Source organism: Acinonyx jubatus, chromosome C1 (assembly GCF_027475565.1).
Source record: "Acinonyx jubatus isolate Ajub_Pintada_27869175 chromosome C1, VMU_Ajub_asm_v1.0, whole genome shotgun sequence".
NCBI classification, from domain to species: domain Eukaryota; kingdom Metazoa; phylum Chordata; class Mammalia; order Carnivora; family Felidae; genus Acinonyx; species Acinonyx jubatus.
Window position 1 is genome coordinate 126,781,818 of NC_069381.1, and position 16,198 is coordinate 126,798,015.

Genomic DNA, 16,198 nt, shown 5'->3' on the forward strand with positions numbered 1-16,198 from the left:
GGAATGGGCCAGGTGTTGCCAAGCACTCCACAAGGGGTTGCCCTGCCAAGTTGTCTGGAACCTGAGTGGTACAGACCTGGAGTGTTTGGGGGTGCTTTGTGCATGTGTCTCCTTGGTAAGATGGCTAGAGCTGCAGTGAGTGCTGACCAGTGCTGACCAGGTATGAGCTGTCCTGGAGCCTCCTTGGCAGGACAGCTGGCTGGGGCTAGTGTTGTTTAGGGGCAAGGGTCTCACTGAGGCAGTAGGCAAGGTATGGTGCCTGGATCCTATTTTTTGTCCACACTACCAAGATAGAGGGAGAACATAAACTGTGGCATTCAACAGGCCCTATGACTTAGAGTTCCAGCAGCTCTCCCACTGTTGAGCAGAGTTCTAGGCCTGCAACCTTTATGTCCAAGTTGTACTTTTAAATTTTCTTCTTTTAATGTTTATTTTTGAGACAGAGACAGAGCATGATCAGGGAAGGGGCAAAGAGAGAGGGGAAAAGAGAATCAGAAGCAGGCTCCAGGCTCTGAGCTGTCAGCACAGAGCCTGATGGGGGCTTGAACTCATGAGCTATGAGATCATGACCTGAGCTCAAGTCGGACACTTAAAGGACTGAGCCATCCAAGTTGCTCTTTTAAACTGTGGCCTTTTTTGTGGAGCTATTGTGGGCTGGGTGCCCAGGGGGTTGCTGAGGTGGCAGGGTGACTAGGATGCCTGGACCCTGCTTCTGTCTATGTTGTCAAGATGGAGGGGAAATGTAAACTGTGATGCTCTCTAGCCCCTCCAACCTGGAGAGAATTTCAGCAGCTTTGTTTGGCAGAGATCTAAGCCTGGCTCCTTTTTATTTTAGTTGCTCTTTTAAACCATAGCTTGTTTGGTTTTTTTCTGTGCCCCAGGTAGACAAACCTACTTGTGGCCCCTCCATACTATCGTAGTTAACAGTGTTGGGTTTGGGGTTTCTTTAATTACCATGTTGCCATCTCTCTTGCCATTCTCTATGTTGTCTGTTTTGTTGTGCAGAAGTTGTTAAGTCAGCCCACAGTTCTTCAGGAGGAATTGCTATATAAATAGGTGTAAATTTGGTGTTTCCATGGAGGAGGTGAATTCAGGGTCATCTCATGCCACTGTATTGGGCCAAACTCTCAATCTCCTTTTTGATCATCTCAAAAACAACTAATTTGATGTATTATTATCAGTGAATTCTCTTCCTTTTTGCCACATACCATAGCCTAATCCTGGGAGTGGTTTCCTGTTACATTCACAGGTCCTGCCCACACTCAAAGGGATGAAATTATATAGGCATGCACACCAGGGTACAGGGATCAGATATGATGCACTTCGTTAAAATGAATAATACAAGAGAAGTAACATGTTTTTCAAGGAAATTGGCCTCAGTTTTAGATACGTTGAATTTGGAGATAATTGGCCATCCAATTAGAATGTATCAGTAGGTCTTATAAAGTTAGTAGGGAGATAAGAATTGTAAATATATGTTTGGTAGTGATCAGTAGAGGTGATATTTAAGTAATGAGATCCTCCAGAGAAAGACTGTAGTAAGAAGTGGACTGGGGACAAGAGCAAGGCCAGGTAAGCTAGAACATCTGCCTGTGCACTTCCACCCATGCCTCTTGATTGCAGTCTAATCTCATCTTTCAACCTTTCGTTGTTCCTATAGTTCCTCTTTTAATAATACCCTGCTCTTGCTATTGTGTTGTCCACTCTCTGTCCTCCTCCCACCTCCAAGCCACACTACTAGGAAGTGAGAATCAAGAGCTCTATTAGTGAAAGCTTGGCAGATAAAAGACACTAAAAAAATGGACTCTCTTATGCACCCTGATCCCAGATGGGGAGTTGGGGAATTATAGAACACAAGGGTCAGTGAGAGGATATGGTGCCATCATTTGCCCTGAACCACTTTATTTCTTTATCACAGAGAGCAGGACTGTGAACTTTTCTTTACTCCCCTCCCAGAATTGGCTATCAAGTGTTAGATGGCACAAATTTGGAATGCAGATGTGAGTATATGTACTTATCTCTTAAAATGATGGTCTGTTTGAGTAGAAAATCACTGAAACCATTGCAGTGATATTATTGAACAATCTGAGCTATGATACTAGAAAAAGAAAGTAAACTTTATCAGTACATTTTGACCAGACTTTCCTCCCTTAAATCTTTTTCTTTCAGGTTATATTCAAGAAGAATGTGTCATCCCATGCCCGTTTGATTGCAAGTTAAGTGACTGGTCTAGTTGGGGGTCTTGCAGTTCATCTTGTGGGATTGGAGTGCGAATTCGGTCCAAATGGCTAAAAGAAAAACCTTACAATGGAGGTCGCCCATGTCCCAAATTGGATCTCAAGAATCAGGTAAAGTGCCTGAAGCAGCAACAACACGGAGCTAAAAATTATCCACTTGATAATTTCTTGTTGAAATCAGAGTCATTATCATGTTGCAAGTAGTTCAGGAGAGGGGTAAGGAGGACATGAAGTAATATAACAGTTAGTAATAGAAGACTTGCCTGCTCCTAGGTAGAGACCAACCTGGTATTACTAGAAATAATAACACTTACAAAAATTAAATCCTCTTGATTTTTAAATGTTTTTGAAGCATAATTTGATTAATGTTATTATAAAAGCGATGTGTGTATATATGTATTTAAAAATAAATAATCTGGGAGAATGTCAGTTACTTTATGGAAGTAAGTATAGTTAGTGGTCTCATACATGTACTCCAAAAATGGGATTCCATTTTCCTTCACCTAACTCTTGATCTAATTTTCCTTTCTTCTCAATGTTACCAAAGTTTCCAGATTTTCATGTCTTTTCTGAGCTATTTCTCTGTTTCCCAAAAAGTCAAAGCTATTTTCATAAATGGAACCCCAAAGAATACCCTTCCATATGGACATCTAATAAAATTGTCATCCTAAGCAAAGTTGATTAGAGTATGTTAGTTGGCTTTACCCATGTAACAGTCTAAGATTTAGTTAAGAATTATAATAAAGACCTCAGATTTCTCCCATGATGCATAATGGTTATTAGATTAGGACTGATACATACGTGTCTAATCAATTGAATAAGAGGAGCACAAGATGGTGATAGTTGAAAATTCTTTATTCTTAAACTGGTGAAGGTTGTCTTATATGTGTAGTTATATCCTTTGTGATCATGCATGTATTTTAACAGAATAGCTACACAAGGTTCTATTACTAATTCTATTAATTTTCTGCGCTATGAACCCCCTTTTGATTAGGTTTTTCATACAGATTGTTTAATAGAAGGGAAATCTATGTTTATTCTTAATTAATTTGAATAGCATGCATATAAGTAGGTGTCATTTGTCAAGTTGAGGCCAGTATCTTTAGCTATTTTTTCCTAAGTTTTGCTAAAAGACCCATAACTCACTGAAAAGTGAAAAATTACCATTCCATCCAAAAATAGTTCTGTTGTAAGATGACAGTATTCTAGTCTTGTTTTTTAAGGTTATATCATAAAATAGCGACCATAGTTTCTTCTCTCAAAGCTATTGTAAACCTATTGGGGAAGACAAAGCAGAAGATCATAAAATCAACATAGAGGTTGCGAAAACAAAACAGACCCAAAAACTCCACATGAACAGTAGTTTGGTGAAGGGAAGATTAAGATATATGAGTAATAAAAACAGGAGGGAAATAATCATAGCAGAGATGGCATAAGGAGATCAGCCTTACTTTTGTACAAAGAAAGGTATAATACAGGTTTATGATTACAAGGAGATTTTTCAAGTGAATTTTATGTATGAGGACTATGTGACACTCCCTAGGGGATTTTCCAGGCATTTAGAATGGAAAATAACTACAAACCCGTAAAAAATGCATGGCAATTCTTATTATTTCTCAAAACTATCTATGGAAGCTAAGCCTTCATAACACTAGTGTTAAACACTAATTTCAATATGCTAATTTTATAAACTAAGAAATTATCAGGGGATTAAAGGAACTTCATTGGAATGCAGACTTTAAGACTGTATTTCCACTATGCAAAGGCAAATGTGTAGAAGTGTGTCTATCAAATTTGAGGGTATGAATAAGATAAGATAAAAGTACTTGTAAACCTGTTGTGACTTAAGGGAAACTTGTTCAAAATGCTTAATTGACATATAAGACTGGTAACTTTAAGAAGTGTAGTACAAGCTAAAAAAAAAAAAAAAGCCCAGAGGTGCCTAGGTGGCTCAGCCAATTAGGCATCCAATTCTTGGTTCCTGCTCAGGTTCTGATCTCATGGCTGGTGAGATCAAGCCCCACCTGAGGCTCTGCACTAACAACACAGAGCCTGCTTGAGACTCTCTGTCTCCCTCTTTCTCTGAGGCCTCTCTCTCTCTCTCTCTCTCTCTCTCTCTCTCAAAATAAAAAAATATATATTTTTTAAAAATAATAAGCCCAACTTTAAGAATAATTTAGATAAATTCCATAAGTGAAAATTAAGTGAAGATGGGCCTGTCTGCAAGAGGTGTTTCTAACTTTTAAGCTGAAGAAGGGAATTTTAGCATTCCAAAGACATTCATTTGTTACACTCAGAAATGAATCCTGGGATTGAATGACAAGAAATCAAATATAGTGTGGCATATATGCTGCTATAAAGAAGCTTCAGATAGTTAGTATGTATGTGGCTTAATTCAACTTGAATTGAAAACTTCACCCTAATCCATACTGTATATTTTAACCTAAGTTAATTGGTCCAGGCGACATGTAATATGTCTTCCCTCCCACTTGCAAGTCTGTTAACAGCAAGGGGAAATACTGCTGTAAAAAATCCTAAATGGAGAAAAAATTCTCCTCAGAGCAATTCCTTTTCTAAAGCAAGCATACTTTTACCTGCAAGTAGATTTGTGGAAAGCGATCTTGCTGACTTTATTACATATTTACTCTTAAATATGACAGCACCCCTGTGTGTGTATGTGTATGTGTGTATGCGCATTATATAATATATAGAAATATTTTTGAAGTTAGCCATATTTTCTTAACTCATCTGAATATAAATTGACAGGAATTTTCATTGTTGAGGAAATATTCTCCAACTTCTATTATTTATGGCAAGTCTTCTTTAGAAAAGATCACTATTTGAGGAAGTATGATCTAGTTAGAGGTATAGTAAGGCTTTTTGGTAAAGTTCATTTTTACTACTGGCCTTAGGTTATTTGTCTACTTTCCAGTTGGTTTTCATGTTTGCATTTATTTTCCTGTTTTTAGAACCAGGTTATACTTCCTCCTCTATTCACATAAGAGCTTAAAAATAATAACCAAATTTTAGCAGTAAGAGAGGCACATATCTTTAGTACTTATGCAAGAGGAAAATTCTGTATATGTCAGATTGAGCCCAACATATACTTCATATATGTAGTATGTAATGTAGTAATGTATATGTAGTATGTATATATATATATATATATATATATATATATATATATATATACACACACACCTATATATATATAAATATATATAAACATATACAACTTGGTGTATGTATATATAATACATATGGCTATGTAAATATCAGCATACCTACATATACTTATTCATTCCTCTCCTTCATTTAGAATGGGAGGTCTTTTGAGGGCAAAGTCTTTCTACTATGTAACTCATTCCAGCCACTAGTGCACTACCTTGTGTATTGTCAAATTATATTTACTGGATTCTTTATTTTAAAAGAAGGCTTCTCAGGGAGACTGGGTGGCTCAGTTAGTTAAGCGTCCCACTTTGGCTCAGGTCACAATCTTGTGGTTGAGTAGGTAGCTAGTTCCATACAAAAAATGTTAGAACCCTGATCTCTTTGCTACAATGTGTCATTCAAATACTCAAAAATATTAGCCCTTCTAGAAGAAAGAAATAAGAACCTCCAAACTATTATTGCCTGAATTTTTTCAAGATTCCTCTGAAAACTCCTGGATGTGGAAACCCTATTGAAACATAACTCTGTGATTAAAAAAATAATAATTATAAAGTGTTGCTGTTATGTACACAAGTTCATAAACTGTTCTGAATCTATTAGTGGAATCAATTTTTATAATCTCTCATAAAAAGCCTCCCTTGTAAACAAACCTATCAATATGAGAGCTTTCTCTCTAGAAGTGCCAAAGCGACAGCATTACTTGAATAGCTTTCTACTAAGTATATTTGTGACCCTGCAGCTCCAGCATAGAGTTTACCCAAAACTCTAATCAAGCCAGAAACTTTGTAAATGGTTTATTGGATTATCAGGTCAGCTGGCAGATACTTTGACTCTCCTGTGCATAATAAAATACATAATATATTTTAATTTTTTATAGTCTGTAATGTCTTGAGTGAATTACTTATACTGTATACTTTTGTTATTTTTTCTTTTGAAAGTCTCCTTAATAGAAGATTAAGTATGGGGAAGTTAGAGCTCTACTGGACTTACATTTCCCCGTAAGAGTTCTTCACATGACTGAAGGCAAGAGTGTTCTAGGAAATTATGTCTTGTTTATAGGTTGCAAATCTGTGTGTTCACAGTATGTATGGGCAAAAAAAAAAAAAAATCATACATTATGATTCATTACCTATACTTCTTAAAATACATGCTACCTACTTAAATACAATTTTAAAAGAGTTTTCATTATGTTTGCAACTGAATGAGAGGATATAAAATAAATGTGTTTTCTAGAAACAATTGCCATTTTAAAGGTGTGTTGTCTCACCAAAGAGGAGGGATCTAAATTTGAAAATAGAGTTACAGTGCATTTTATTTTCCACAGCAGTGTAATAAGATTTTTAGGAATGTTTTCTTTCCAAAGAAACATAGAAATATTTTCACATGAATATTTCTTCCTTAGAAGACCTTTTAAGATGAAAAAAAAAAGGTTTCTATAGATAAATAGCTTATGCTCCTTTTAAATACTGCTTCATTAATTAACAGTAGCATGTTATGATGTGGGAATAGGATAACTGTCATTCTATCTCAATGTCTATTTATCAGAAAAATATGGCTACACTTGAGCTTTAATTTGGCTTAACCAGTTTTGGCTTCTTGCTTCTTTTTGACCAGGCCAACTCCCACTCCTCCTACGCTAGTCCAAATCATTCCTGGCAGTGTTTTGCTCACTTTGGACTTACTATGTTGGCAGGAGACCCAGACTGTAATGGAGTAAGAAGTCTTGTTCTTGAGTATTAATATGGAAGGCAGCCCAAGCTTATCCATAATTAAGTACATTCAGGTATACCATTCTTGTGTGGTGTTGGTGTTTGCACCTTTGATGAAATCTTGTTTTAAGCAGGAAATATCATATGCCATAAATCAAGAGAAACAGTGATTCATTCCTCAGGGTTATTTGGGAGGATTTAATAGGGCAGATATTCCTAGAACATTTCACCTCTCCCCTACATAGTACTCATTATTCCAAAACTCAGGTATACGGCACCCCATCTCAGAGGCAGCATGGAATGGCTCGTAAGGGCTAGTGTTCTTCCATTTTTTTTTATCCTTTATGCCTGTCTGCCAATCCAGACTGCTCTCAAGTTGTGATATGTCACTGAGCTGAGCTCAGAGGAGATGCAATTTTTCTTCTCTGTTCTTGCCCTGTCATCATTTCCAAGAAAAATTGGTGTTCTCATTATTTTTTAAGTTTGTTTATTTTGAGAGAGAGAGACAGAGACAGCAAGAGAGGGGCAGAGACAGAGAGGCAGAGAGAATCCCAAGCAGGGCTCAAACCCAGGAACAATGAGATCATGACCTGAGCCAAAACCAAGGGGTGGATGCCTAACTGAGCCACCTGGGTCCCCCCAAAATTGTTTTTTCTTAAGAGATTTCTCTCCCCCAACATTGATGTCTCCACATAAACTATTATTGATCATTCCAAAGTAATACCCCCTAGGTTGTTACAATCTTTTGGACTTTTGATCATTTTTGAGAGCTGCCAGAATAACTCATGAAAGAAATTTTCCTTTACCTGTTGTCCACTTTGTCTTGTGTTTTGCTATTTTAATATTAGGCATTGCTACTCTGAAAATATTCAAAATCACTTTCAGTTGTTCAAGATATTCTTAGGTACTTCTAGAATGTTCTTTATTAGGCTGGCTTGGTAAATGTCCCCAGTGCTGTTGCCTGGGAGCAAGAATTCATGTCTTCTTCAAGGGTCCTTCCAGCTGGACTAAGACTGAAACTGACATGGGACAGATTAACATGAGAAAATCAAATTTAACAGTGCATGAATGGGAGATGCACACAGATGTGGAAATTCCAAAGACAGGCAAAATGAGGTATACAAGTCATCCCGAACTAAAGAGAATGGGGTGGGAGTCTGGGACTTTAGGGGAAAGGAGTGCAATTCATGGGGTGATAAGAGGAGCAAATGTTTGATAATTAGATGTTTGCCCTGCCATGTGGATGGATCACTCAGATAAAATTTATCTCTGGGAATAACCACTATTTGGGGAAAGAACTCCAGTTGAGATTCTTCGGTAGTTAAGGGAGGTGCCAACGTTTCTTTTGAGCCCATAGGGTCTTGATTGGTTTCAGCTTGAAGTAATCTTCATGCCAAAATGGCCCATCTTAGGGCAGCTTGCCCTTAGCCCCTATACTGTCCCTAGGCAGGAATTTCAGGATTGGCTGCAGACAGCTATTAAATTATGAAGCAGGTAAATTTTGTCAAATTTTGTCTTTGTAACTCTTTCACTGTGTTCCCACATCTCCTTAGCTCCTTAATTCCTGAAGTCCTGAAATACTACTTTGGATAAGTCAGTTTTAATAGGAAATCACATGGTCTGTGTTTGCAATTTTAGAAAACTGTCTTCTTAACCAAGTACTTAAAGTAGAAGTTCTCAAGTATTCTTCTAAAAAATAGTGGCAGAACATACTTTTTAAGTTTTTATGAATCATTCTGTCATTTAAGCTTTAAATACAGAATGGAAACTTCGCTCTTTCTTTTGTTTTTCATTTTTTTTCAGGCATTGAAGGAATATGCTTTTGACTTTAACCACCAGATTTGGTTATATTAAACATACTTTTTAGAATGTTAAGTTGAACTTATGAACTTGCTGAATATCTGTTTTTTAATGGCATGCTAATTCTCCAGGTTTTTTTTAAAGATATAATTGACATGTAACATTGTATAAGTTGAAGACATACAATATGCTGATTTGGTACATTTATATATTGCAGTGATTATCAAGGCATTAACTAACATATCTCTCATGTCACATAGTTATCATTTCCTTTTTGTGGTAGGAACAATTATGATCTAGTCTCTTAATGACTTCAAAGTTTGTAATAGAGTATTGATTATAATCACCATGCATTAAATCTTCAGGGCTTACCTACTAGTTAAAGTTTGTACCCTTTAGATTTTTCAAGCTTTATCCCAATATCCCAGAACACAAGTTACTTAGATCCTGACTGGATCTTGTGATAAATCCCTACAGAAAAGCATTTGTTGAATCATGATTTTTCTTTTTTTTTTTTTTCTGCGTGACTTAAGAGTCAAGATAAAAATGGTCTCCCTGAGAAGTTTATCTAAATCTTCTGAAATCCAGAGTTCATTGTTTTCATAGCCTTTATTGATCATAAGAATAGAACAATCACCATGGGAGTGGAGGGTGTTTTAAAAAGTTTCCCAGGACCCTGCTCTGGAGACTGTAGTCTACACAGTTAAAGGGATTCAAGAATGTGTATTTGTTAACAAAGGTTTGTTTTTGCTAGTTCTTTTGGTCAGGCAAGTAAGTGGGTGAATACTGCCAGAACTGAGATTCTTGCCACTGAGGCTGCCATTTCTGGTGAGATCAGTTCTGGAAAAGATTTTCTCTGCAGTTGCCTTTCTCTGCAAGGCTGCCCTTCCTAATCCAAACAGTTAAGACAACCACTATGTTTGGTACTAAAAGGAGACTTGGGAGAACCCTCCTATTTCATAGAAGGGGAGACTGAGGCTTACAGAGGTGTAATGACTTGCCCAAATCCACCCTGATGTATGTAGGAGATTAAAGAGCCTATCAGGTATGAGGTAAAATGCTGCCCTGTCATCTCCTAGCTGTGGGAATAGGAGAAAATTATTTAAGCTTACTGAGTCTCAGTTTCATAAAATGTCAAATGGGTATAATAATGCCAACTACCTCATATGTATTCATTAATGGAAAATGAAAATACAAACTTTCTATCTCTTTGGGCATACAGTATGTGCTTGAAAAATGTTAGGTAGAATTATTTTTCCTTAGTCTCTAACACATAATTTCTGTTAACAACTCGCATTTGCTTTTACCTATACCATATTGCCTTTTAGAACTAAGTTATGCAGATTGTTTCTCTTTTTACATTTAGCTACTTGAACATTTGTAGTCAAATATTTTGGTAGTAGTAACTCAGCTTAGATACATAGTAAAAGCTACTGTCACTGTTTCCTATATGGAAAGTCTATTTTATTGCTAAACATCCTGTTCAGCACTGCATTTTTTTTTTTTTAGTGGTAAAAGGAAACATAGCTTTTTATATATTTGTGACTAATCTCCTATGAATTTGTGATTCTTTGGATCTTTATTTTTTAAAAACATTTTTATGAAAGAGTACAACAGAAAGATAGCCAAATCATTCTGGGTAGAGCTCTATGAATTTTCATAGTGAACCTTTTCATTCAGTTACCACCGATGTCAAGAAATCCTACATTATCAACATCTCAGGTGGCCCTTTGGTGCTCCAGCTTTCTTACTACCTTCCTTTCACCAAGTAGAACTACCATTCACATTTCCAACACTGTTGTTGAGGAGGAGAAATTTTTACTTTACCTTTCAAGATTCTTCTGGCTAGTCGAAGAATTAAAATCTTACGGGACAGATTAATATGACAAAAACAAAAGTTGAATAACCATATACTTCCTGTATACATGGGAGTGACCTTAGAAATACTGAGTAACTCCCTGAAATGGCCAGAAGTCATCACCTTAAATACAATCTTGAGCTAAAGACCAAGAAGATATTAGGACTGGGGAGTCAGTTATGGCAGGCTACCAGGAAAAGTGCAGTAAACACAAAGTTGTTATACATATTTAAGTTGCTGTCTTCTCCATTGATCAGAGTTTCTAGAGATTGAGTCACCGCCCCCCCTTTCCTGGTACAGAGAATGAGGCACTCTTACAAGTGGAGATTTCCTTTATACATGTAAGTATCTCTTACAAAAGGGTAACTTCTACCCGGCTTTCATTTTTCATTTAAAAACTTTCATTTAAAAAACTTTCTGTAGATGGATTCTGCACTATATATTCTTTGGGCCTGCCTTTTCCTCCTCAGTATTATGTTTATGACATTTTCCATGTTGTGATTTGTACCAATATTTCATTGACATTGCTCTGTTATGTCCTTATGTATATCATACTATTGTATATACCACGTCTTACCTATTTTTGTTGTTGGATGGACATTATGGTTGTTTCCAACTTGGGGATATTAGAAATAACACTACTGTGACCATCCCTGTACATGTCTTGAGGTGTTCATGTGTGTGCATTTCTGTTTAGTACATACCTAAGAGTAGAATTTCTGTCATAGGACATGCATATAAATTCAACTTCAGTAGAGAATTGATTTTACATTTTAACTTGTAAATTATCTCAGATTATCCTAAATGCAAATAGTATATACTTCTAAATAATGACCTGAAGTATGACCTGTCTGATACTAATCAAAAGGGGTCTGGCAATCACATGGATACATTAAATGTTTATCTCCGCATGTGCTCTTTGACAGAATATCAGTGACTGGTGTCTACCCCCAAGTCTTCTTAAAGAGAACAAGTGTAGGATCACTCCCTTGTGGCTGAATTCTGCTCACTTGTCTACTAAAACAGCCATTATAACCATTACGTTTCCTCTGTCTCTAATCTCTCCTCTCTTCCCCTCCACTCAATTCCTCACACAGCAACCCCAGCAAACTTTCTAAATCACAAATCTGGTCATAAATAAAACCTTTCATGGGTCTCTTGCTACCTTTGGGGTAACGTGCAAACTCTACTATAGTTTATAAGATATTTAATGATCCTGCCCCTACCACATGTCTCCCAGCTCAGAGTCCTTTTCAAGTCAGCAAATCACTTAGGCCAAGGAAACTGCTTATGAGTTAGGAGGAAGGAGCCACTCCTGTGTTTCATCTTCCCCAACAGGCCTCATACAATGCTTTCTTGTAGACAGTGAGAAGTCACATTTTCAGGCTGATCAGCTAAATCAAGGGACTGTCTAACGTGCTGCCTTTTAACAAAAATTGACTCAACTTACAAGTTACCAACCATTCTTTAATGAAAGTAGATGTTTGGATTTACTCTATTGCCTTTTCCCTGGAAGCTACTCCCCAAATTCCCTCTATGCTGGTTTACAATCCTGCTCCACTGCTATTTAAATATAGACCATCCAAGGCTGATTAGAGGTGTAGCTATCTTTCCTGAAGAGAAATCTTTCTCTTAGATGGCAAAGTAAGGGACACTGTGCTTGTTACCTGTGCTGAAAGCATGAAAGTATGGGACCAATTGCAAAGTCTGTCTCAAAAGAATATTCTCTAATAGCAGAAGGGTTGTTCAAAAGTGTCTTCCACCCTAATAGACAACAATCTTGTTACCCTTGGAACTGAAGGTAAATTGATTTGAGTAGCAATATTAGAAAAGCGTGAATTGAAGCAATTCTCCAGTGTACTGTGTGTCAAATGGGGGCCAGTAGGTTCCATGTGTCATAAACCAAAATGGTAATAACAGAGTGAAATTGCTGTTGCTTTGCTCTGTTTTGGAGCAAGAGAACACAGTTGTATTTAAGCCATTGTTGATCCAAAATTTTACATTTTATTCCTTTAAAAAGACATTTGACATATGCATAGTATTTCTGTATTTTTAAATCTTTGCTCAAATTCACCTTCTAAATGTTTTACCTATTGACCCTATTTACCCTTGCTCCTCCCATTTACCCTTCTTTGGTTCTCCTTTTCCCACTATATGGTTTCCTCATTTATTCTTGTTTTTAATTTTTGGCTGCCTCTCCATGCCACCCCTAAAACAGATATACTGCCTGGTTCTAGATAAGCACCTTGAAAAGTGATAACAGTGTTTTAGGTTAGGTTCTCCCAGAAACAGAGCCTGAGATATAGGATTCAAAAACAAGAATTATAGTTCTTAAGTGCAGGAAGCAACACTAGGGAAGAAAATAAGAAGTGCTTCTTCAACAAGAGGTGTGTTATTAAGCCAGAAACCATGGTGACCACAAAAGCTGAAGCTTTTTGGGAACTCTAGGAGACTTGGAAAATCTATGCCCAAGTTTTATCAGACCTGAAGGGCCAGGAAGCTGGGATATTCATGGAGAAATGCAGTGAGAAATATCAGGGACACGGATGTGTACTACATGGTCATTATTCTATTAGGAAAACAAATAAAGGATACTCTGGCCTGAAACACTCCCTTCTGACAATCTCCCTGTACTGCTAAAGGGAAATGGCCTTACCATGAGGAAGTGACCTCTTTTGGGAGATGACTTAAATGAATATATGGACTCTGTGAAACTCCCTTTTCCTTAGGCATGAGGGGACATAACTGCTGGCTGTGCAAATACCCCTGAATACACAGAAAAATATAAGATATTGCATGGACCCATGGTTTGGAGTGGTATGATATGGTAGTTAATATATGACACTTTGCGTTATTTAAATATTGAGTATTTCCATGCCATATAATTAATGACATTGGGAGCAGAGCTATAGAAATGTAGCAGGCAAAATTATGTTAAGTGTATGATATTGACAGGGACTTCGTGGCAATAGTAATTTTTAATGAGACCTGGTAGCTTTCAAAAAGAGAAGAGGTAAAAATAAAATGGAATTCAAAGTAATTATAAATGTGTTAGAGAACAATTTTAATTCTGTACATCTGTGCCATTATTCATTCATTCACTCACTCATTCATTCAGCAAACACTTGGAATAAATGATGTGCCCAGAGGAAACCTCAATAATGCTCATTGAAACTTTACTGCTCACTTTCCACTGGGAACTTGCCTTCTTGGAAGCTCAAGTGAGTGGTTGGATAGATTGAAATTACAGATGATAATGCTCTAGATGCTTATAGCATCAGAACTGCTTTACCTTTGAAAATGCATGAAGAAATTTGGACACAATCAGCAAAATTATCCATTCCTTCTCTATATTAGGATGATTTGCAACTAACAGAAACCTCAAACTAAATTGGCGTTAAAAAAATACGAAAATCCATTACCTCCTGTAATAAGAAATCCAATGGTAATGCATGCTCTAGGATTGGTTGATTCTGTGACTCAGCAATGTTATCAAGAACATAGTTGTTCTTAATTTCTCTCTCTCATCTTCTGTGTTGATTTAATCCTCAGGATGTTAGGAACTGCCATCAGCAGTTTCAGGCATAGCCTCCTGTTACAGCAATGATCAGAAGAATAAGAGAGTGTCCTTTGGGGGCATCTTAGGAACAACAAAGTTTTCCCAGAGCCTCGTTCACTCCCCTAAAAGACTGCCTCATGCTTCATTGGCTGAAGTTGGATTTTATGTCCATTCTTACGCCATCTCTGGAAGGAGTCATGGGATGAACTTGATTAGCTCAGTCAAATATTTTCCAACCTTTAATTTTTTAAACTTCACAGTACATATAGAAAACAGTAATATTCATCTGTCAAGCTGGAATATGTGTTGGAATTTGTCTGTGGCAAGAGTGAATGGTCCGAGACCCTAGATTCAGTGTCTAATATACACGTGAAATCCACCTAAGAGACCCTGGTGGTAGGGCAGTGCTTTCATGTGCATGTGAATCATGCGACATATCTTGCTAAAATGCAGGCAGTTGTCTTCCCAGGGGATAGGGACTGTGATTTTAACAAGCTCCCAGATGGTGGCAAAGCTGTTGGACTGTAGATTACATTTTCAGATGCTAATGTATATCAGTTGAGAAGGAACTCTTTCTTAGACCAGAGAATCACCTGGGGTAGAATGTCTTTTGAGGAATGAACTAAAATGTCCACTGTATACTCTTAATTTTACTCTTTTTGGCATTGAATTTGGTAAGAGTATAATTAGTTTTAAGTAACATTTTTAAGCCTTACATTGAGATGGAAAAATTAATGTCTGTAATTGAATATCTGAAAGTCTCTCGTGTGTTAAGAAAAATGACTTAATACTTTTCTTATGAGGATATGAATTGCCTGTCCCTTCCTTGACACTTTTTTTGGAGAGCGTGGGGGGGGGAGGGAGGACAAGGGTATCATTCCATTTTGCAAGTTATTTGGCATAACCAAATTTCCAGTGCCTCAGTCCATATGATAAATAAGCGAGCTTCAAATCAGATAAGCAGTACATCCATACACCATTTTTGTTGAAAATTAAGTTGTTAGTCTATATTTTCCACTTTTTAAAAAAAAGATACATTTTGTACATGTAGTGACTAAAGTTATGTCCATATGAAGCTAAAAAAATGATAAGTTCAATAAAGTCCAGGGAAAATCATTTACCAAAATGAAGCATTTGGTGACATGAACCTAGACCTATCTGGATTCTCTTGTCCCCTTTACCCCAAAGCTCTACACATTAGAATTGAAGTCCTCTATATCTAGGAAACCAAACAAGAAAGATAATTGAGTAAAATACTGAATGATTGTGAGGAAACAATCGGTCAATTTGGCTATTTAAAGCAAAATAGGGATAGCAAAGATCTAAGAGAAAAACTGAATTGAAACAGCTTTGGAATGTAAAAATGAAATATGAACATCTTGAACTCAGTATATGATCCTCTTTGCATGAATTATTGCCTGTCATTTGAAATGCACATTATTCAAAACTACCAAAAAATCTGTTCTGGCTTATTACTTAATTAAAAGTAAGTTATGAGCATTTTCAATCTTTATATAATTTATATCATTTGTAAGTCATGAATTTCCCATAATTCTGTTGGCCTTAATCATCAAAAAAAAAAAAAGTATCACTATGCTTAAATACAATTGCTATTCATCTTTTCCACTCTCTGGCAGATGTTACAAAAGAAACTATCACAGCTGGTGAAAATTGATATTCAGAAGTATAAAACATGGCAGTGAAAAGATTAATTTTCTGTACTCAGTGCCCTTGAGTCTTGAAAACTTTAAACTTTCTTCACAGTAAGGCCAGTGGTTTCATTGTCTGGTTGGCAGTGGGCAGATGATAACGTTCTGCTCTATTTTACTTTATGGTGAACCAAAGAGGACTGGTTGTTTCTCTA

At 36.7% G+C, this 16,198-nt stretch overlaps 1 protein-coding gene across 10 annotated transcripts in view; it reads left to right on the forward strand.

Moving 5' to 3' along the window:
- THSD7B (thrombospondin type 1 domain containing 7B) overlaps nucleotides 1-16,198 on the forward strand; it is a 1,235,876-nt gene that overhangs the window by 1,041,631 nt on the left and 178,047 nt on the right. For all 10 annotated transcript variants that reach the window (XM_053214974.1, XM_053214976.1, XM_053214972.1 and 7 more), the window contains one exon: nucleotides 2,170-2,348. In XM_053214974.1, the coding sequence (XP_053070949.1) occupies nucleotides 2,170-2,348 (179 nt within the window). The remainder of the gene's footprint in view (nucleotides 1-2,169; nucleotides 2,349-16,198) is intronic.